Raw genomic sequence first — 23,220 nt, forward strand, 5'->3', positions numbered from 1 at the left:
ATGGTACTTTTATGTATTCCCTGTGTTATATGTGTGCACCCTGTGGCAGTATTATGTGTTCATTGTGAGGCAGTATTATATAGATAATGTATGGGGGCATTATTTATGGTACTTTTATGTATTCCCTGTGTTATATGTGTGCACCCTGTGGCAGTATTATATAGATAATGTATGGGGGCATTATTTATGGTACTGTTTTGTATTCACTATGTTATATGTGTGCATCCTGTGGCAGTATTATGTGTTCATAGTGAGGCAGTATTATATAGATAATGTATGGGGGTATTATTTATGGTACTGTTATATATTCATTGTGTTATATGTGTTCACCTTGTGGCAGTATTATGTGAGCACTCTGGATCGTACTATCAGGCGTTTTATAGCGGTATTACTGTCCATTTGCAGAGCCTGTTTATATAAACCTCTTCTGTGTAAAGCTATGCTGTCTTTGTATCTAAGCTGATAATGTTAGATACATATACTATACTAGATACATATACTAACATATACCATAATCTGGGGTAGAGTATCTAAGGGCCCTATTCCACCGGACGATTATCGTACGCATAATCGTTAACGATAAACGATCCAAACGACCGCTATTGCGAAAGACCTGAAAATGTTTGCCTATTTACATGGAAAGAGAATCGTTACTTATGATCATTCTTGCGGTCGTCTTGTCGTCGCTATCGGTTTGTCACTACTGCGAACGACTTCTTATTCAATGCGAACGATTTGCGAACGAGCAACAATAAAAATAGGTCCAGGTCTTATTAAACAATCAATGATTGCGGTCGTTAGTCGGTAACTGCTATTCAAACGAACGACTATCGTTTAGATTCGAACAATTTAACGATAATCTGAACAATAATCGTCCGGTGGAATAGGACCCTAAGTATTGTGCGCCATACTGTCTTCTGCCTCAATGTTCCTAAGCTTATCATGTGTGATAGTGTGCTGCTGCGTCTATGTATCTAAGCCTTTCGTGTTAGATAAGGTAAAACTGGATATTGTATATCTATATCTGTACAGTTCACGCTGATATAATTATATAGCGTCCACCCTGTGATCACAATGGTTCAGCAGGTGCCTGGTTACTATTTACCTCTTTGCAGTACAGTTCATTACCCAGCAGGGGGCAACAGAGAACACAGGAGAAAGCTCCTCCCCAGAGTTCATAACACTACAGCTCCAAGCTGGTGCATGATGGGAAGGACACTGTGTATAATACAGATGTTTCTTATCACTTATTCTTCCAATGTATCTTAGAACCATATGACTGATGGCTGCACTATGGATCTTGGTAGCGTGAACTTCCCCTTTAAATAATTTCCCACCCTATAGCTATGTAATAAAAGGGTATCTCAGAGCTTTATAATCAGCCATCTATTGATGACTGCTCGGAATCCAAGCCTTAATGCCTGCTGATCAGGAGACTTCAGAGTGTCTGTTTCATAACAGCGCCGCACATAGATTGTGGCCATATATGCTACTGCAGTTTAAAGGGATTGTTCACCAAAAAAAAGATTTCTTTCAAAACAATTAGTGCCAGAGATTTGAAATTTACTTCTAAAAAAAAAAATTTAATCTTCAGTCCTCCAGTACTTTTCAGCTACTGTATGTCCTGCAGTAAGTGGTGTATTCTTTCTCTCTCTGCTAACACCTCTGTCCATGTCAGGAGCTGTCCAGAGAAGCAGCAAATCCCCATTGAAAACCTCTCCTGCTCTGGACAGTTCCTGACATGGACAGAGGTGGCAGCAGAGAACAGTGTTTCAGACTGGAGAGAATACACCACTTCCTGCAGGACATACAGCAGCTGATAAGTACTTGAAGACTTGAGATTTTTTTAATAGAAGTAAATTACAAATATCTGACACTTTCTGGCACCAGTTGATTTGAAAGAAAAACCCCTTTAAAACCATTTACTTAAATAAGTCTACGCTGCTTCTCCACCGCCTCATCCTGCAATGTGTCCGTGTAAAACAGTGAAGAGGATGCATTGTCCCTCAATCACCTGACCGCCGGGGATCTCCTAGCCCATGGCAGATCCCTGTATATAACAAAGTACATTTAGGGGTTAATACAGGTGAATTCCCGCCCCAGCAGACGTCTCATTTTCACCCTCACAAGGACGTTACACAATAGAATTTTAAAAATTCTGTCTTCACAATACCGGAGTAGAGAAGAAGAGAACTTCCTGCCGATCGGTTTGCAAGTTGTTTCAAGACTTTGGGAAAACATCTAAAAATAACCGGACAGATTGCCAAGAACGTCCGAAGATAAATGACGAGCGCGGTGAGACATCCAAGAAATGTCAGACATCCAATCAATTAAAGGGACAGGAAGGTGCGAGGTCCAGCAGGAAAAACTCTATATAGTATGAGCCCCCCAGAAATATAAGACCCCCAAATCCCCATATTATGTAACGTATGGGCCTCCCAAGAAATAAGACCCCAAATCCTCTTATTCTCTATAGTATGTGCCCCCCAAGTCCACCCCAAACATAGGAGCCCGAATTGTTGTATTATATGAAGATATTTAAAACTTTCTTTATCTGCTTCTAAATTATTCCATCAATCTTCTATCTATCTATCTATCTATCTATCTATCTATCTATCTCCTATCTATCTCCTATCTATCTATCTATCTATCTATCTATCTATCTATCTATCTATCTCCTATCTATCTCCTATCTATCTATCTATCTATCTATCTATCTATCTATCTATCTATCTATCTATCTCCTATCTATCTCCTATCTATCTATCTATCTATCTATCTATCTATCTATCTATCTCCTATCTATCTATCTATCTATCTATCTATCTATCTATCTATCTCCTATCTATCTATCTATCTATCTATCTATCTATCTATCTATCTATCTCCTATCTATCTATCTATCTATCTATCTATCTATCTATCTATCTATCTATCTATCTCCTATCTATCTATCTATCTATCTCCTATCTATCTATCTATCTATCTCCTATCTATCTATCTCCTATCTATCTCCTATCTATCTATCTATCTATCTATCTATCTATCTATCTATCTATCTATTATCTATCTCCTATCTATCTATCTATCTATCTATCTATCTATCTATCTCCTATCTATCTATCATCTATCTATCTATCTATCTATCTATCTATCTATCTCCTATCTATCTATCTATCTATCTCCTATCTATCTATCTATCTATCTATCTATCTATCTATCTATCTATCTATCTCCTATCTATCTATCATCTATCTATCTATCTATCTATCTATCTATCTCCTATCTATCATCTATCTATCTATATATCTATCTCCTATCTATCTATCTATCTATCTATCTATCTATCTATCTATCTCCTATCTATCTATCTATCTATCTCCTATCTATCTATCTATCTATCTATCTATCTATCTATCTATCTATCTCCTATCTATCTATCTATCTATCTATCTATCTATCTCCTATCTATCTAACTGTCTATCTATCTATCTCCTATCTATCTAACTGTCTATCTATCTATCTCCTATCTATCTATCTATCTATCTATCTATCTATCTATCTATCTATCTATCTCCTATCTCCTATCTATCTATCTATCTATCTATCTATCTTCTATCTATCTATCTTCTATCTATCTATCTATCTATCTATCTATCTCCTATCTATCTATCTATCTATCTATCTATCTATCTATCTTCTATCTATCTATCTCCTATCTATCTATCTATCTATCTATCTATGTCCTATCTATCTTCTATCTATCTATCTATCTATCTATCTATCTATCTATCTATGTCCTATCTATCATCTATCTATCTATCTATCTCCTATCTATCTATCTATCTATCTATCTATCTATCTATCTATCTATCTATCTATGTCCTATCTATCTATCTCCTATCTATCTATCTATCTATGTCCTATCTATCTATCTATCTATCTATCTATCTATTATCTATCTATCTCCCATCTATCTATCTATCTATCTATCTATCTATCTATCTATCTCCTATCTATCTATCTATCTATCTATCTATCTATCTATCTATCTATCTATCTATCTATATATCTCCTATCTATCTATCTATCTATCTATCTATCTATCTCCTATCTATCTATCTATCTCCTATCTATCTATCTTCTATCTATCCATCTCCTATCTATCTATCTCCTATCTATCTATCTATCTATTATCTATCTATCTATCTCCTATCTATCTATCTATCTATCTATCTATCTATCTATCTACTATCTATATATCTCCTATCTATCTATCTATCTATCTATCTATCTATCTATCTATCTCCTATCTCCTATCTATCTTTCTATCTATTTATCTAAATATCCTGTGTTGAGTGATCACTTTCTATGTACAATGTACAGATGATACAGAGCTCTGAATTCCCATTACTAGTAGAGCAGTAAATGATCACTGTCTTTCCTCCACTAGAGGGAGCTCAGGAGCTCACCGCATACACCGCATCCATTGCTCTGAGTATCAGCACAGTATGCATGCAGCTGCTGAGCTCCCTGCACTGATCCCAGCATATCTCATGGATCTATGTCTGTGCTGGGGATTTGGAGCTCTGTGTCAGGGAAATGATGCGCTGTCTCTTATATAGAACCTCTATTTCTCCCCATAGGGACTGCCACAATTCATAGGGGGCAGAGTGACTTCCCACTAAGGTTTCCATCCTTATATGTAACTGTGTACGTATGGGTGGAACGTAGAAAACAAATCTAATGTTATTGAATCCCTTTAAAAATCCCCAAAAAGAATGTGATCCCATTAGGCTAATGGAGTTCAGACGCGGCGGAGGACTGGCCGGCCCTGTGTGTCTGTGTGCCGGGGAAAGAGAGTAAATGAGGCGAAAAGAGACGAGAAATTACCGTCACCTGATCCCTTTCTATATACTGTATCAGACACGTGTCAGCATGTGTGGAGATGAGGGGGCCCGGCATAGTGCGGAGGCCGGGGGAGGAAGCGCTCTATGCCCTGCACTGACAGTCACAGTGTGGTGGGATCAGGGTCCGGGGATTACACTGAGTATTGCTTCCTATATACAGCACAACTATACAGCTATGTGACCCCAACCATATGTACAGGGGGCCCAATCAGTGGAGTAATCCGAGCCGTACCATGTCCTTATACACTGAGAGGGTTACAGGGGGGTTACTGCCTGTATACAGATTATAGTATTATTCTATGTAACTAGGGGACTGTGCACATAGACTCTAACAGCAGAATAGTGAGCGCAGCTCTGGAGTATAATTTAGGATTTAACTCAGGATCAGTAATGTAATGTATGTACACAGTGACCCCACCAGCAGAATAGTGAGTGCAGCTCTGGGGTATAATACAGGATGTAACTCAGGATCAGTAATGTAATGTATATACAATCACCCCACCAGCAGAATAGTGAGTGCAGCTCTGGGGTATAATACAGGATGTAACTCAGGATCAGTAATGTAATGTATGTACACAGTGACCCCACCAGCAGAATAGTGAGTGCAGCTCTGGGGTATAATACAGGATGTAACTCAGGATCAGTAATGTAATGTATGTACACAGTGACCCCACCAGCAGAATAGTGAGTGCAGCTCTGGGGTATAATACAGGATGTAACTCAGGATCAGTAATGTAATGTATGTACACAGTGACCCCACCAGCAGAATAGTGAGTGCAGCTCTGGGGTATAATACAGGATGTAACTCAGGATCAGTAATGTAATGTATGTACACAGTGACCCCACCAGCAGAATAGTGAGTGCAGCTCTGGGGTATAATACAGGATGTAACTCAGGATCAGTAATGTAATGTATGTACACAGTGACCCCACCAGCAGAATAGTGAGTGCAGCTCTGGGGTATAATACAGGATGTAACTCAGGATCAGTAATGTAATGTATGTACACAGTGATCCCACCAGCAGAATAGTGAGTGCGGCTCTGGAGTAGAATACAGAATACAGTGTCAATATGTTAGATGTTTATGGAATTTATAAGGCCATGTAATGTATTCTGGGGATGTGTGGAATCCTGTCAGGAGGAGATGTCGGTGTAGATCCGTGGGCTGGAGCCTCCTCTGACCCGGTAAAGTAGGGGCCCCAGAGCTGTCAGAATCTCTGTTATACTGTGCCGAGATTTTCGGGCTGATACATTACCCCTGACATGTAGATGACTCGGTATGATTACAGGCACATACTTGGCAGCTATTTTTTATTTTTTACTTTAACTTTTTCCTATTTTCCTAGTGTTGTTTCAACATAGTTATATATCCATGTGTCACATGTATTTATAAGTCCTAGAAGTTGTTGGACTGTTTCCAATGGGCAGGATCATGTATAGTCAGACAGGCACCAGAGTACAGTGGATGATATCCGGTCCTATTAATGTGTTACATGGATGTGATGCCCCTCCCATCTGCCATGTTTGGTAATATATAGCAGCACAGCCCACCCATGAGGTTCTGGGATCTTCAGGTCCACCCACAGCCACGCCCCTGCTTAAAGCCTGCTGGTGCATTGTTATTAAAGGGATCTGATATAATCAAAATGATTTTATATATATATATATATATATATATATATATATATATATATATATATATTACATATGAGCTTTATGTGATATTGTATGGTCTATTCTAAACATCATGTCTCTTCCATAGGTTCCTCCCTTGATGCCCACAGTATAACAGCGATTCCTCAGTGACCTTTCTGGATATCGCCAGCCTTGGAGTTTCTCTTTTTTCCCGCTTTGGACTATTTGTGGCTCTTGAAAATGAAGATTCACTTCTTTATTGGGACTGTATTAACATTCATTCTTCACACAAGGTTTTGCCAGAGCATCAAATGGCTGTGAGTATCTCCCCATACGCTGCAATACTGCTCCTTCTGTTATTATCTGCTCTCTGACATATTCATTTTTGTGAATAAAAATAAAAAAAATAAAAACATTACACATAATACTGCCACCTTTAGGTCAAGTAGGGTACTGCATTCTAGATTGTAATCAGAAGTTTGCGAACTATCTCCTCTACCTCCATCTATTAGCGCACACAAAGGCTCAGGCCCTCTTCTTCATCTACATCATGGCCATATTGGTTTTCAGTAAATTGATATGACCTTTAGCCCCCAACCTTGTCTGGTGATGAAACTTACCCCTCCAGCTTGGTGACTTGGGGGCACTTTAGTTCTTTCCTTGCCTAAAGGGGATGTGTCACCTAAATTTTCTTTTACCGTTTAGAGTCAGATACTAAAACTTGCTCTTTTATTCTTATCTGTTTCTATTTTCTAACTAAAAAAAAAATTTAATTTCACATTTTTGTACATTATGAGGGCGGCCATCTTGCCTGAGCTGTTTTTAACAGCACTTAGTGATATGCTTTACAGCAAGACTCATGGACATAGATGACAATAGACAGACTCTGTCCCCTTTGAGGAGGTCATTTCACAGGGAGCTGCTATTGGCTCCTCTATCTGCTAGTGTCACATGATGCTGCAATGCTGTACAGATCATTTTACAGCATCCTCCTCTTATCACCACAGGTAGTCTCAGTTTAATTTTAACCCCAGTGGTGAGAGTAAAAACTTATACTGCAGCACTGTAGACATACAGCAGTAGGTACATTGGTATTTAACCAAGAGACAGCTGTCCTGGGCTTTCTGGTGGTAAAAAATGAGAAGGAAGCCTAGACTTACCTTTCAGGAACAGCGTGGAACATCTTCAGTTGGCAGACCTTTTGAATACTCTACCTTGCAGGTACCCAGCCCAAGCCTTATCTGTCTCTCCTCCACAGAGCACATAGTAAGCCCTACCCCCACTTTCCGTTTTTTGTCCTGATCTAGCTGTTACTAGAGACAATTTTCCCTGACAACAGGCAGTGGATGACAGATTGCAGGGAAGTGAGACACCTAGTGGCCACGACTTTAGAGCAGTTTTTTTACTGGTGTAAGAAAAATGAATTTAGTATCATATAAAGGGAAGTTGTTTGAAACGACAGTGACCACTTAATATGACCATGAGATATGTGTTGACCATGACTGTCTGATATATAGGGGGGAGAATACAAGCCGGATCACATTTATCTGGATTGAGGGAATATTGTTTTTATCTCTTTACTTGGAATATTTGGACCTGATAACAGAGGATGGTGGAGAGAAGGATCAGGCATGGGAGATTTTAACCACCTAATCCCTTTGTTCTTTTGGAGATAAGCTGTCGGGTCATATTGCATCTACACATAGGCTCAATGTGAGTTTGCTCATGCAGAATATTAACTTACTGAAACTAGGAGAGTTCATATACTAGTCCCTACTAATAGTTCCTACCACATACAGACTGTTAGTGCTAGCCGCATAGTATTGCCTATACACATAGAGAAGTGCCTTCCCAACTAGATTACAGTGAGTTAGGAGTCTGCCTATCTCCTATCGTTATTTGAGTGTGGTATTATTTCTGTATAAAGGTGGCGGTATTATTTATGCTCTATATGGGGGTATTACTTTGGCAGCATATGTTGTTTTTTTCTGCACTGTGTGATGGTTAGAGTATTTAGAGTGGTGTCACACCCACTTAAAGGGCTACTCTTGCAATTTTTTTTCTTTTCAGATGAACTGCTGTCAAAAAGTTAGATTTGTAATTTACTTCTACTTAAAAATCTCCAGTCTTCAAGTACTTATCAGCTGCTGTATGTCCTGCAGGAAGTGGTGTATTCTCTCCAGTCTGACACAGTGCTCTCTGCTGCCACCTTTGTCCATGTCAGGAACTGTCCAGAGCAGGAGAGGTTTTCTATGGGGATTTGCTGCTGTTCTGGACAGTTCCTGACATGGACAGAGGTGGCAGCAGAGAGCACTGTGTCAGACTGGAAAGAATACACCACTTCCTGTAGGACATACAGCAGCTGATAAGTACTGGAAGACTAGATTTTTAACTAGAAATTTTTTTTTCACCAAAGTGCCCCTTTAAACCACTTCTCGCAACATTTTTCTCCCATGTTACGTTACCATGGGACAAGATAATATTTCTGGGTAACAAAGGACCCCACCAGATCTGCCCCCATCCTCCTTCTCAGAGCGCAAGTTTTACAATATTTTTCTGATTCTCCTGGTGGGCTTCCCAACACAAACTACACCTGCTCCTCCGTTGTCTTCGGGAGGTCTTCTTTTCCCAGATGCGAGGGGCATGTGGTCACCCTGCCTGAACGCAATATGGAGTGTCTCCTTGCTGAAAATTTTTCCGAAAAAATTCCTGGAAATTTTGTAAAAAATTTCCTTTGGATCCAGGTGGCCTAGTATTTACGGATGAGCTAATTAGGCAAATCTAAAAACTTTTTATTCCCTGCTGGAAATGTTTTTTTTTTTTATTTTTTATTTTTTTTTTTTAAATATTTCATATTTACGTGTCCTTTAATCAGGCAAATATGTTACTGATCCCACATCCCTCCTAATGTTGTAGTAAAGATCTTTTTGAATTCTTGTGGATCTGCAAAAGTTTTCTTTGTCCCCTCGGGGAGGGTGGATGGGGTACTGGTATTGTTGGTCGGATGAGGTTAATTGTGAGCTTCTCATTCACTCTGAATAGACACAAAAGAAGCTTCATTCTGAGGGAGGAATTCAGCTGTGAATAAGCATTAAACGGAACGATACGGGCGATCAGCTTCGCACAAAGCCGGCCAGCCGCTGCATTGTCACACGGCCGTACAGACAAATGTTATCATTTTGAAAACATTGCCGGCAAACAATCGGGCGTCACTCATGCACCTAATTATCGCAAACTATCTGGTAGGAAAAGTAATAGACAAATAAAATCCAGCTTTACTTCCATTTTATGCAGTTGTGTCAGGGTACTATTACACGGAACGATAATTGGCCCTATCCAACCGATTGTCGCTCCGTGTAAATGCTCCGTGTAAAATAGGTTTGGATTTATAATTGTCAGCGCTGACCGCACATCGCTTTGTGTAATAGCGGTGCGCAGCTGGCGGCTGACGATATGCAAAGTGCATACATTACCTATCCATGCTGCAGGGCTTCTCTTGCGCTCTGCTTCTCCCCAGGTCCCGCGTGCTCCAGCTTCAGAGCGGCCTGTCTCAGCTGACAGGCTGCTCAGCCAATCACAGGCCAGAACCGCCGCGGCCAGTGATTGGCTGAGCGGCCTGTCATCTGAGACAGGCTGCTCTGAAGCTGGAGCGTGCGGGACCTGGGGAGAAGACCGCAAGACAAGCCCTGCAGCCTGGATAGGTAATGTATACAGTTTAAGCAAGGGCTGCAAGGACATCAGTAACGATGTCCATGCAACCCTTGTTAAACGATTATCGGGCCGTGTAATAGGCCCAGTAAACGAGCGCCGATCTAGTTTACAGTTATTATTGGGCCCCAATCAGCCTGTGTAATAGGACCCTCAGAAGGACGGATGATCGTGGTCTTTACACGTTTTTCTCTAGTCGAGGAATTCGCTGTTGTTCTCGCCTGTGGCTCCTATAAGCCGGCGCACACAGTTTGTGAAAGGCGCTAATGATATTTTCCGTCCTATCGCTTGTAAGACCTGCCGGCAATGAATTAACTTGACAGCCAAATGGCGCTCCTTGAAACGGGCGACGATTATGCTTCTGCACCGGAGAGATGTAGCAGAGCTGGATGGGTCAGTTTGTATTGGGACAATTGCTTGCAAGGCAGTTCCTGTATATATAGTGTTAAAGGGGTACTCTATTGTTTCTTTCAAATCAACTGGTTTCAAGAAGTTACATAGATTTGTTATTTACTTCTATTAAAAAAAATCTCCAGTCTTGCAGTACTTATCAGGTGCTGTATGTCTTGCAGGAAGTGATATATTTCCAGTCTGACGCAGTGCTCTCTGCTGCCACCTCTGTTCATGTCAGGAACTGTCCAGAGCAGGAGAGGATTTCTATGGGGATTTGCTGCTGTTCTGGACAGTTCCTGACATGGACAGAGGTGGCAGCAGAGAGCACTGTGTCAGACTGGAAAGAATACACCACTTCCTGCAAGACATACAGTTATAGAAGTAAATTACAAATCTTTGGCACTTTCTGGCACTAGTTGATTTAAAAGATTTTTTTTTGTAAACAACCCCTTTAATTGTGTACTTGCAGGATTAGCTGTCCTCGGATATACAGCTCTAACCTGAAACAGAATTGAGTAAATTTTTTTTTAGTTTTCCAATTTCTCCCCCCAAAATTATGGATTTCTGTAAATCCAAAATGTTTAGAAATTAGTTTCAGGTGAATTGATCAACAAGGCAGCTTTAATTTTAAAGGGCACCTGTCACTAAGCCACAGCGGGATCAGCGGTATATTTCTCTGGGAATCTTGATGTTCCGGTTTCCATGACAGTGAATCACGATTCGATGGAAATCCACACAACCTCTATCCTGATCCAGTGAAGGTTGTACGCAATTCCGTCACCGCGTGAGTCAATTTCATGGATACCGGACATGTGGATTACAAGAGAAATTCACCGCTGATCCAGCGGCAGCTGTAGAGATAGGTATCTTTAACAATCAGAAAGGTTAGAGGTTAAGGTTAGGGACCATAACCCTATTAACTCTAACCCTATTATCCCCAACCTTACCATCCCTAACCCTACTATCTGTAAACTTACTAACCCAAACCTTATCAACCTTCACTTTACTAAGCCTAAGGGCCCTATTCCACAAGTCGTTTGGAGGAGCAAACGAGCGCTATTAGCGCTCGTTTGCTCCTCGTTCCCCGCTCGCTGCCGCCGCTATTCGACGCGGCGTTAGCGAGCGGGTGAGTGCGGGAGGGGCGGCGGGGAGCTGCTGGGGGGGCTGCCCGGGGGATCGCTGATCGCCCAGGCAGCCCATAGGATATAGCAGCGCCTGCTGCCGATGCTCCTATTCAACGGAGCGACGGCAGCAGATCGCTGCTATATCAGTCGCTTGTTTTTCAACATGTTGAAAAACAAGCGACTGCAACGATCAGCCGACATGAACGATGTCGGCTGATCGTTGCACTCTATTCCACGGGACGAATATCGTTCGTAGCGGCCGATATCGGCCGAATACGAACGATATTGCTCCTCTAAACGATCCGTGGAATAGGGCCTTAAGGGCCCTATTCCACGGGCCAATCAATAATGTAAAGGTTAACTGGGTCTATTCCACGGCCCAATGATCGTTTAGCGAGGGCTGCAGGGACATCTTTACCGATGTTCTTCCAGCCCTTGCAGCATACATTACCTAGCAGGGCTTCTCCTCCGCTCCATCTTCATCCCGGTCCCGCGGCGCAGCATCAACTCCGGAGGGGCCTGACTGAGCTGTCAGACAGCTCAGCCAATCACTGGCCGTGGCGGTCTCGGCCAGTGATTGGCTGAGCGGTCTGACAGCTCAATCAGGCGGCACTGAAGCTGCTGCTGCGCCGCGGGACCGGGATGACGACGGAGCGGAGGAGAAGCCCTGCTAGTTAATGTATGCTGCTTGAATCGTCGGTTGCCCGCCGCGCATCGCTATTTAACGCAGCGAAGCGCGGTCGGTGACCGATGATTTTAGGTTTGGGCCTAAATAAACGATTAGCTGATGACACGATCATCGGCTGAACGTTTTCTCTATTCCACCGAGCGATAATCGACCAAATGAGGCCGATTCGGCGGATTAAGCCCTAACCTAAACTTAACTTACTCACCCTGACCTTATTAACCCTGGTCTTATTCATCGTAACCCTATTAACACTAAACATAACTAACACCAACTCAGCGAAAATACATGTTGAATCATCCCCCCTCCTAAAGACTAACAATTCCTTCCATACTTGTTATTATCTATTAAGTCTCCTTCCTCCAGTTCTAAGCTGCTGCTTTCTGCTAAAGACACAAAAATCTGTGTGTGAGCTTCTCTCTCTGTCTCCCCCTTCCTCCCTTCTGAGAAAGTTGATGTAAACAAGTCCCTAAAAACTGTAACATAATAAAAAGGTAATACTGGTGCTTATACACTGTGTGACTATGTCCCAATCAAAAACCAAGCCGCTAACTCGGTGTCCATATCATGAATAAACGCAAAAATGGAACTGTAATCCAACTTTAAGTTGCAAAATTATTTTTATATATAGGTCTTGTACTCAAAAAAAGATACAAATAAAGTCTTTCACATAATAAACAAAGAAAGAAAGTCACCACAGTGTAACGGACGGATAGACGCTGGATGGTATTCGCACCATGCTCCGGTGCACAGCAAGTCTCAGTCCTTACGAGGCTCTCACCCTCTGGGAGATGATGACGCAGAGACGTACGCTACGTTTCGAGGGAGGGGCCCTCTTTCTCAAGCGCTGAGCGCTTGAGAAAGAGGGCCCCTCCCTCGAAACGTAGCGTACGTCTCTGCGTCATCATCTCCCAGAGGGTGAGAGCCTCGTAAGGACTGAGACTTGCTGTGCACCGGAGCATGGTGCGAATACCATCCAGCGTCTATCCGTCCGTTACACTGTGGTGACTTTCTTTCTTTGTTTATTATGTGAAAGACTTTATTTGTATCTTTTTTTGAGTACAAGACCTATATATAAAAATAATTTTGCAACTTAAAGTTGGATTACAGTTCCATCTTTGCGTTTATTCATGATGTAAACAAGTCCCTGGCAGGCTGTCTCTGCACTCTGTAATGCTAGGAGGGTTAATCTGAGTTCAAGTTGCTGGTGACCTCCCTGTGATTATCCCTCCCGGCATTACAGAGTGCAGAGATAGACGGCCGGGAATACTGTATATATGACCCATCCCGAACCTTCCCTCCCCAGTGATCATGAACATTATTTGCGGCCATCATTTGGAACATGAGAACATAGTGGGAGATTTATCAAACATGGTGTAAAGTGAAACTGGCTCAGTTGCCCCTAGCAACCAATCAGATTCCACCTTTCATTTTCCAAAGAGTCTGTGAGGAATGAAAGGTGGAATCTGATTGGTTGCTAGGGGCAACTAAGACAATTCTACTTTACACCATGTTTGATAAATCTCCCCCTTAGTTTGTCTGTGTTTTTTGATCCACTCCTGGTTTTGGTTAAATAATATACTGACTGAAATACTGTGTGTGAGCATGGCCTAAGCCTGGATTCATACTTTACATGTGTTTTTTTCATGTTTATATCTCGGTTGGAAGAATAATGTGGTTTCCTCACTAAAAATACATTTTTGAAATATTTCACCTGTGAAAACAACGTTATCTATAATCACATGGCGAATACGTGGAAAAACAAAAGCATTTCTGTAAATCTGTATTTTCCCCTGATTTTTTTCTTTCAAATCAACTGGTGTCAGAAAGTTAAACAGATTTGTAATTTACTTCTATTTAAAAATCCCCAGTCTTCCCATACTTATCAGCTGCTGTATGTCCTGCATGAAGTGGTGTATTCTTCCCAGTCTGACACAGTGCTCTCTGCTGCCCCCTCTGTCCATGTCAGGAACTGACCAGAGCAACAGCAAATCCCCATAGAAAACCTCTCCTGCTCTGGACAGTTCCTGACATGGACAGAGGTGGCAGCAGAGAGCACTGTGTAAAAGATTAAAGTTACATGATCATGACTTGCAAGAATTGACTAACTCGGCTCTGCTACACCCAGCCTACGAGGGGTTAAAGGGCCTTGTTTGTGAGTAGGGTGTGAGGCGGACAGATGAGAGTTTTGGTGAAAGTGCTATGTGAGGTATAAGCGGCCTTCCCGCACTCACACCTGTTGGATATTGGCTGGAAATTGATTCTTGAGATTGAGTTTCATGAACTGGAAAGGTTCCCGCGTGGGGATCGCAGTAAAGCGAGATCTGTCTATCAATATCCTGTCCATTAGGTCCCATGTGTTAACCCTTTCTGGACCGCAAATCTAACAAAAACAAGATTTCTGTGGTCGGTGTAGCTTATTCCCCAGATGTAAAACATATTGGTGTAATCTCCATGTTTTAGAATATGTAGATGGAGGAGGACAATTCTACTAAACTGGAATCATACACACAGCGAACCTGGTCACATGACCAAAAACCAGTGGCATGCTGTGGTGTTCACGTGGCACCATGACTTATGTAAATGAATGAGGATGTGCTGCCACCCACCAGCAGTCGAAAGAAAACCATCTTGGATGGATCGGTATCTCTTTTGGTCCAGAGTTGCTAAGAGTATCTCTTATGCTGCATTTACACAGAACGATTTTCGTTTAAATTTTCGCAATAACGATCGCATTTGAGTGATAATCGGCTCGTGTAAACACAGCGAACGATCAAGCGACGAATGAGAAATTATTCATTTTGATCTTTCAACATGTTCTCAAATCATCGTTCGCTAAAAATTCGCAGACCGCTTCGTGTAAACAGTCTTTCAAAGATTCACTCTATGTGTGAGATGGGCTTAAGCGATCTTAAAAACGATCGCAATAACGATTTTTCTTATGATTTTTCTAACGATTTATTCGTCTAAACACTGATCGGTATAAAAACCAAATTGTGGCTTCAAAATTGTTAAACGATCCATTGGGCGAATTATCGCTCTGTGTAAACGAAGCATAATAGAGGGCAATTGAAGGGTCAATACTATATACTTGGCAGGGAGGGGATAGAGAGGACTGTGCAGTTGTAACTATATGGCCACACGGTGCTCTCTATGATCTAAGAGATGAGTGCAGGGAGGGGATAGAGAGGACTGTGCAGCTGTAACTATATGGACACACAGTTCTCTCTATGATCTTAGAGATGAGTGCAGGGAGGGGATAGAGAGGACTGTGCATCTGTGGCTCTATGACCATACAATTCTTTCTAAGATCATGGAGATGAGTGCAGAGAAGGGAGAGAGAGGACTGTGCAGCTGTAACTGTATGACCACACAGTTGTCTATATAATTATAAGGATGAGTTCAGGGAGGAGATAGAGATGACTGTGCATCTGTAATTGTATAGCCACATGGTTCTCTCTATGATTATAAAGATGAGTGCAGAGAAGAAAGAGAGAGGACTGTGCATCTGTAACTGTATAGCCACACAGCTCTCTCTATGATTATAAAGATGAGTGCAGGGAGTAGATAGAGATGACTGTGCATCTGTAACTGTATAGCCACACAGCTCTTTCGATGTTTATAAAGATGAGTGCAGGGAGGAGATAGAGATGACTGTGCAGCTGTAACTATACACCCACACAGTTCTCTCTATGATCAGGCAGGGCTATTTGGGAGTGCTCTGCCCAATCTATAAGGGGAGAGTCCGCCTGTGCTGAGGATGGCAGCAGTCATGATACAAGGAGCAGGATGATGGCTGCCCAGGGACATCAGCATTTCGTTCTATTGTCTCCTTCTAGGGACAGGTAGCAAATGAGGTCCGTCCTGATCCTGGTAGAATAAACACAATATCATACATATTATGGGATGTCTCCCCTGTACGGGCTCAGATATAATGGTGCAGTATCCGTAGTAACCAGAGCGGCCTCTTCATTGTGAAGTGTTCGGCCTCCATCCATCTTCTCTACAGGACGGCAAATGTTCCGTCTCGGAATGAGCGACGTCTCTCGTATCTTCTTACAAAACACTGCGGCTCCTGAAACCCAACGCCCTAAGAGGTTTGAGAGATAGGTGCGCGGTGATGACCTGATGAAGGATCCATGGGAAAGCTACGCCTTTGTTCTCATGAAAGAGCAATGACATCCGATACCCGGCACCTTGACGTGTGAATGGATAGGTGAGGCCCGGTGTATCCAAACAGTGTATCACCCACATCCATCCTCCAGCCTGGGCCCGGCCTGTTATCACCTCCTCTAATCCACATCAAGGGATAAGACCCTGAGGATTCCTATAGAACAGGTGTAGGAGACGGACATGAGCGGCCTGTTGTGTGAGCCCGCCTGGTGAGGTGGGCTATAAGGTGGGCTATTGCCGGAGGCTTGCACTAGTCTCAGTTGCTCTGTTGTCCGGGAGGGGTCTGTACACTGTTCATCCTGTGCCTCCTGGTTCATGGATAAAACTACAGTGAACACCAAGGGCCCTGTTACACCAATATTGTCCGTACTCGGACGATTACCAGCTTCCCGCTCACAGGCAGAGAGCCACTGACTCGGTGCTTGCTTCCCCTCAAAATGGCCTTAAAGGGGTTATCCAGCGCTACAAAAACATGGCCACTTTCTTCCAGAGACAGCACCCCTCTTGTCTCCAGTTTGGGTGCAGGTTTTGTAACTCAGTTCCATTGAAGTGAATGGAGCTTAATTGCAAACCACACCTGACCTGGAGACATGAGCCATGCTGTCTCTGAAAGAAAGTGGACATGGTTTTGTAGCGCTGGATAACCCCTTTAAGGGCCCTATTACTCAGAAAGATTATTGTGCAAAATATCGTTATATCGTTTGACTGTAAGTGATAATCTTTCGGTGTGTGGGGGCGGACAGGAGCCGGGCAGATACTGGGGGGCGGACAGGAGCCGGGCAGATACTGGGGGGCGGACAGGAGCCGGGCAGATACTGGGGGGCGGACAGGAGCCGGGCAGATACTGGGGGCGGACAGGAGCCAGGCAGATACTGGGGGGTGGACAGGAGCCAGGCAGATAATGGGGGGCGGACAGGAGCCGGGCAGATACTGGGGGGCGGACAGGAGCCAGGCAGATACTGGGGGCGGACAGGAGCCAGGTACATACAGGAGACAGGCAGATACAGGGGAGCGGGCAAGAGTCAGATAGATTTCGGGGAGCGGACAGGAGCCAGGCAGATACCGGGGAGTGTACTGGAACCAGGTAGATTCCGGGGAGGGGACAGGAGCCAGGTAGATACTCGGGGTGTGGGGGGGCACAGACAGGTGCCAGGCATATACTGGGGGGCGGGCAGGAGCCAGGTAGATACCGCGGAGCGTGTAGAGGTACTGTATGTATAACCTTTATTCTGCACGTACATCACTAACAATAAAAGTATATACAGCCCTTGCTCCACAATAGTCGAGCCGTGTATAATAGGCTCAGTGAGCGAGCGCCAACCTAGTTGATTGGCACTCGTTTACATTGGCAATCGGCCATTAGTATAAACTGCCTAAATAGTATGAATGGTAATACCTTAGCTGCTGCAGAACCTCATAGAGTAAATTGAGTCCATTGAGGTAGTAACTGGCATATCCTATTTTCTTCTCCCGCAGAGCATTATCCAAGACCTCGTCGTCCCTGGCCCTGAATCAGACCCAGCACTGTAAGCAGCTGGACGGCCTGGTCTCCTCCCAGATGCAGCTCTGCCGCAGTAACCTGGAGCTGATGCAGACCATCATCCAGGCCGCCAAAGAGGTGAAGAAAACTTGCATCAAAGCCTTCTCAGACATGAGGTGGAACTGTTCATCCATAGAGCTGGCACCAAACTTCAATCAGGATCTCGAAAGAGGTAAGATCATGTGATATCCCATGCCTTAAAGGGACCCTGTCAGTAATTTCATGCTGCCTGAACCACGAGTCATCAGGAGGGTCCCCAGTGGTTTATCCTAACACCAACAACCTTAATTGGTAAATCCCGTCCTGTTTGGGTATAGGGAGGCTTCTATTAAAGGGGTTATCCAGCGCTACAAAAACATGGCCACTTTTCCCCCTACTGTTGTCTCCAGTTCAGGTGCAGTTTGCAATTAAGCTCCATTTACTTCAATGGAACTGAGTTTCAAAACCCCACCCAAACTGAAGACAACAGTAGGGGGAAAGTGGCCATGTTTTTGTAGCGCTGGATAATCCCTTTAATCATGGCTGGTAGGCCTGAGGAGAAGGGACTGCCCAGATGACCACCATACGACAGGCTCCCACATTATGGGAACTACTACAGTCACCACTATCTCCTATCACCAGCTCTAGGCTCATATGCTGACGGAAGCAGCTCCCTCACCCCCTCTCACAGCAGGAAGTCCTAGCCCCATCTCAGAAGCCAGGGCAGATGGATAACATCGAGCCAACCAGCCGCGTGTAACCAGACCTTTATTTTTCTGTAAAAGTGAGTATAGTCACCACCTCCCGCACTCAGCAGGCTCTGGTGATGGTCCGCAGTCAGCAAATTCTTCTGTAGGGAAGGGAAATTAAGGTTTTGATTGACAAAAGGCTCAACTTACACTTTTATGTTGAGTTCTTGTAAGTACATAGAAGGAGAACATTGCCACCTTGGTGGACTGTCTACTGAAGTGGTCTTCAGTCTGGGCTTCTCCGACAAGTATAACGCTGGACCTGAGGCTGGAGAGAATTGTCCAACCATCTTATAGGGTGTAGGGTGGTGTTACGACTCTCAACTGCCGGGGGTCTGGCACTGCCTTATTCCCACCATTGAGAAGACATGCACGCTTGGCTAAATCAAGAGAGAGAAGAATAGCTCTTGGCTGAACAAGGTATTCAAGGTGTAGGCCATCTTTTTGTAAGTGGTAGAAAGTGGTCATTGGGGCAATACCCAAATACCCTGTAGATAAGGGGGCTCTCATGCCTCTTGTTAGGGACCCCACAGTATCTCAAATGTATCTCACAGTATCCCACAGTGGCTCAAATGTTTCCCTACCCCAAATAGACGTTTATGGAAAGAGGTATGGCCATGACCACTAAGAAAGGTGTGTAGGATATGGTCTCCCTTTCTATCGATCGGTGGGGGTCCTAAGGATAGGTGCCCCAATATAGGCCCTGATGCAGAATTTTACACTCCTATCTATTGGTGTCTTCTCTACTGGTGGCTTCCTCGTCACCATTGTAGCACCAGTGGGGGAGTCCAGGTCACTAGTAGGTATATATTCACCCACTTCATGGGGTGAAGAGTGGGAATTATGCTGTATGCGTATTGTGCTCCTCACTTTCCATGGTCAGGGGATGGGAATAGCAGCACACCAACCACAGAGAGGCCACAGGCGGCTCAGTGATGCCCCCACACTCAGTTGGCACTTTTCCTAAAGCTCCATTATACTGGGAATCGTGAGCCATTGGCCTTTGTTGCTTCCAATCAATGATATCCCCAGGGGACACGGGCCCCACACCACGATCAGCAAACAAGCCAAGTGAATTGTGAATGGGAACATAGAAGCCGCGTCATCACATTAGAGGAAGGCCGTGTAGACATCTCTGTTTTGACAACAAGCAAATGATCCCATCAGTCATGAGCGGCAATTGTCTAGGAACACGGCAGAGGAGACAAAGGGACAGAGTCCGAGTGGGACCAAGTTTCACATTATTAGAGCATTTGTAAAGCAGTTTCCAAAAAAAAAAAAAAAAGTTTTAATCCAATATTTCTAATTGCCCACATAGTAACAAACATTCACCCCCCCCCCCCCCCCAACAAAGCAGTAGAAACACAAAAAATCTATAACTAAAAACAACTATAAATGTAAATAAAGATTCATTGAATAAAAAAACAGCCAACAGAATACTGGTCACATTGCATTGAAATGTAAAAAATATATTTACTAGAGTGAAACCGTTAACAGAAATACTGGTTAAATTGCAGAAATGTAATGGAAATATTAGCAATCAGAATGGCAAATTGCATGAATGTCCACATAATAACAAAAAACACAGTTTTCAAAAAGTTTTCTTAAAAAGAAAATTTTAAGGATTTTTTTTATTGGATGAAACATAAATAATAAATAATAAAATAGAAAATGATATGTTCCCACAATGTTTTTTAATTTTTTTTTTTAAGTGCTGAAATACAGGCGTATTATATAATTAACAGCTGTAAAAATAGAATTGAAAACAAATGTTAATATTCTAACAAGATATCAATAGAATAAATACAAAAAAATATATAAAATTGAAAGAAGCCAAAGAATGTTATTCTATTTAATGTGATAACACTGAAGCTATATAAAATGTATACTTAAAGGGATACTTCTCAGGGTAGCATAAACTAGTGACAGAGCTAAACAGGATGATGTATCACTTACATTGTTCTGTGCAGCTGATCCAGAGATCTCCTCCTGAATAACATGGATAATAAGTAGTCCTCTCCATTATGTGCATGAGCTCAGTAGTCCTGGATATTCATGAGAAGCAGAAAACTCCGCCCACCAGCTGTTGATTGGCATTTGTCTATGCTGTGTATAGGCAGCCAGCTGTCAATCAGTAGCTGGAGGGCGGGGGAAGGGGTGTGGCAAGAAGCCTATTCTCCTACATATTAGGAAAACAGCTGAACAGAATGTTGTAATACACCAATCTGTTCAACATTTCTGTCACTAGTTTATGCTTTAAGGTGGAATATACCTAGTGGCAGATCCCTAATATAATATAAGTATTATAAAATATATATTAAAATTATATATATATATATATATATATATATATATATATATATTATACTATATAAAAAATGTGAATGATAGTGTGTAGGGAAGTAACTGCAGCTGGTAATAAGATATCATTGATTAGCAAAGTGGAGAATGTTATTGTTTTAATAAGATAACAATTAAACTATATGATAAATATACAGCTATAAAAACTAGAAATAAATATATAACTATATACAAACACCTGGGATGGAATAAAGAAGTGTGTAAAAAGAAGATTACAGGAAGGGAAGGAAATAATATCTAATAAATAAGACATGGGAAAACTGATATAACAATAAGAACCCTCCGCGATGTGACTTTTCTGCCCACGTGGAGTATATTTCTTCACCTCTTACTCTGGACGTGTGAACATTGATTATAAATAGACCTGGAGAGTGATACGGGGGCGATTCTGGCCAGAAATCCCGTCCCGGCCGCTGGTCTAATGGCCCAAACCAACAGCCTGGTGTGTGATACACGGCCGGTTACTAAGTATAAGTCCAGGGCCTCTAATCCCTTTTGTCCTGTGCCAGGAGCGGCCTGCGGTTGGGCTAATCTCGGCCTGACCTCGGCTCCGGTGACCTTGTTTTGGTTCATTAGACCTGTAGTCGTGCCAGGATCTGCGGCCGTAACATGATCAGGACAAATACACCTGTACACCCGGTCAGGCTGCATTCACACGTCCACTAAGGCTGCAGAGCCGAAATTACAGACACATTTAGGTCCCATTGATTCCAGTTAGGCTGTTCACACCGTCCGTAGTTTTTTGGATCCGCAATTCGCCTAAATTACCGCCCCAAAATTTACTGACAAGCTCTAGTGCGGGCTGTACTTGCGGCACGGATTGTCCCATAGAAGTCTATGGCAGCGTCTGTGATTTTTTTTCGTGTCCATAATTTTTGCAGATCCGTAATTTGTACGGAAGAAACGTCTATAACGTCCGCAATGGATACAGATCACCTTAATTTAACTCCCATTTTTGGCGAATCTGCAAAAAAAATATATAGATTACAGATGCACTACGAAGTAATTTTTTTTTTGCGGGATGCAGATATAAAATACGGTCGAGAAAATCTACTGAACGCGCGAATGTCGCCTCAGACACTAATTTTGTATGATGGTCTGAAAAAAAATGGTTTTTTTTTAGTGCTTTTTGGTGTTTTTTCTGTTTTTAGTGTGTATTACTATAGGTTTTTAATTTGCCGTTCTATCTCCTGTCGTTTCTTTAATACAACTCATGTGTTTTATCATGTGATTCCAAGATTTCTATTGAGTAAACACGCCAACATGCATAGAGACAAGGGGGAGATTTATCAATCATGGTGTAAAGTGAAACTGGCTCAGTTGCCCCTAGCAACCAATCAGATTCCACCTTTCATTTTCCAAAGAATCTGTGAGGAATGAAAGGTGGAATCTGATTGGTTGCTAGGGGCAACTGAGCCAGTTTCACTTTACACCATGTTTGATAAATCTCCCCCATGGAGTTTTATCCGGTGTGTTTTTCCCACCTATGGGAATAAAAACTGAACTATTCCTGGGGGGAAAAAAGCAATACATGGAACATGCCGGAATTTTTTTTTACAAGCTGCCACTAAAGTGTGAAAAAACGACATAAAAAAACACCATGTTGTGTTTTTTAGTGATTATGGCAGGGTTTTTGGCATTTCTTCTAAAAAACAGCAAGGGTGAATCCAGCTTAAGGGCAGTTTGACACAGGCGTATCATGGAGGCATTTTAGTATCTGTATTTAAAGGGGTACTCCAGCCAATTTGTTTTTCTTTTTCAAATCAAAAAGTGATACAGAATTTCCATTTACTTCTATTTAAAAATCTCCAGTCTTCTCATACTTATCAGCTGCTGTATGCTCTGCAGAAAGTATTCTTTCCAGTCTGACACAGTGCTCTCTGCTGCCACCTCTGTCCATGTCAGGAACTGTTCAGAGAAGCAGCAAATCCCCATAGAAAACCTCTCCTGCTCTGGACGGTTCC

General features: G+C 42.6%; 1 protein-coding gene across 3 annotated transcripts in view; it reads left to right on the top strand.

Annotated features, from left to right (window-relative positions):
* The window catches only part of WNT11 (Wnt family member 11), a 68,256-nt gene that overhangs the window by 20,910 nt on the left and 24,126 nt on the right, over positions 1-23,220 (top strand). For 2 of the 3 annotated variants that reach the window (XM_069971950.1, XM_069971951.1), the window contains exons 2-3: positions 6,672-6,861; positions 18,104-18,339. In XM_069971950.1, the coding sequence (XP_069828051.1) occupies positions 6,785-6,861; positions 18,104-18,339 (313 nt within the window). In that variant the 5' untranslated portion in view covers positions 6,672-6,784. Of the gene's footprint in view, positions 1-2,272; positions 2,296-6,671; positions 6,862-18,103; positions 18,340-23,220 lie in introns of those variants that run through there. The other variant, XM_069971952.1, reaches the window with a different exon arrangement.

This window comes from Dendropsophus ebraccatus, chromosome 5, assembly GCF_027789765.1.
Source record: "Dendropsophus ebraccatus isolate aDenEbr1 chromosome 5, aDenEbr1.pat, whole genome shotgun sequence".
Lineage (NCBI taxonomy): Eukaryota > Metazoa > Chordata > Amphibia > Anura > Hylidae > Dendropsophus > Dendropsophus ebraccatus.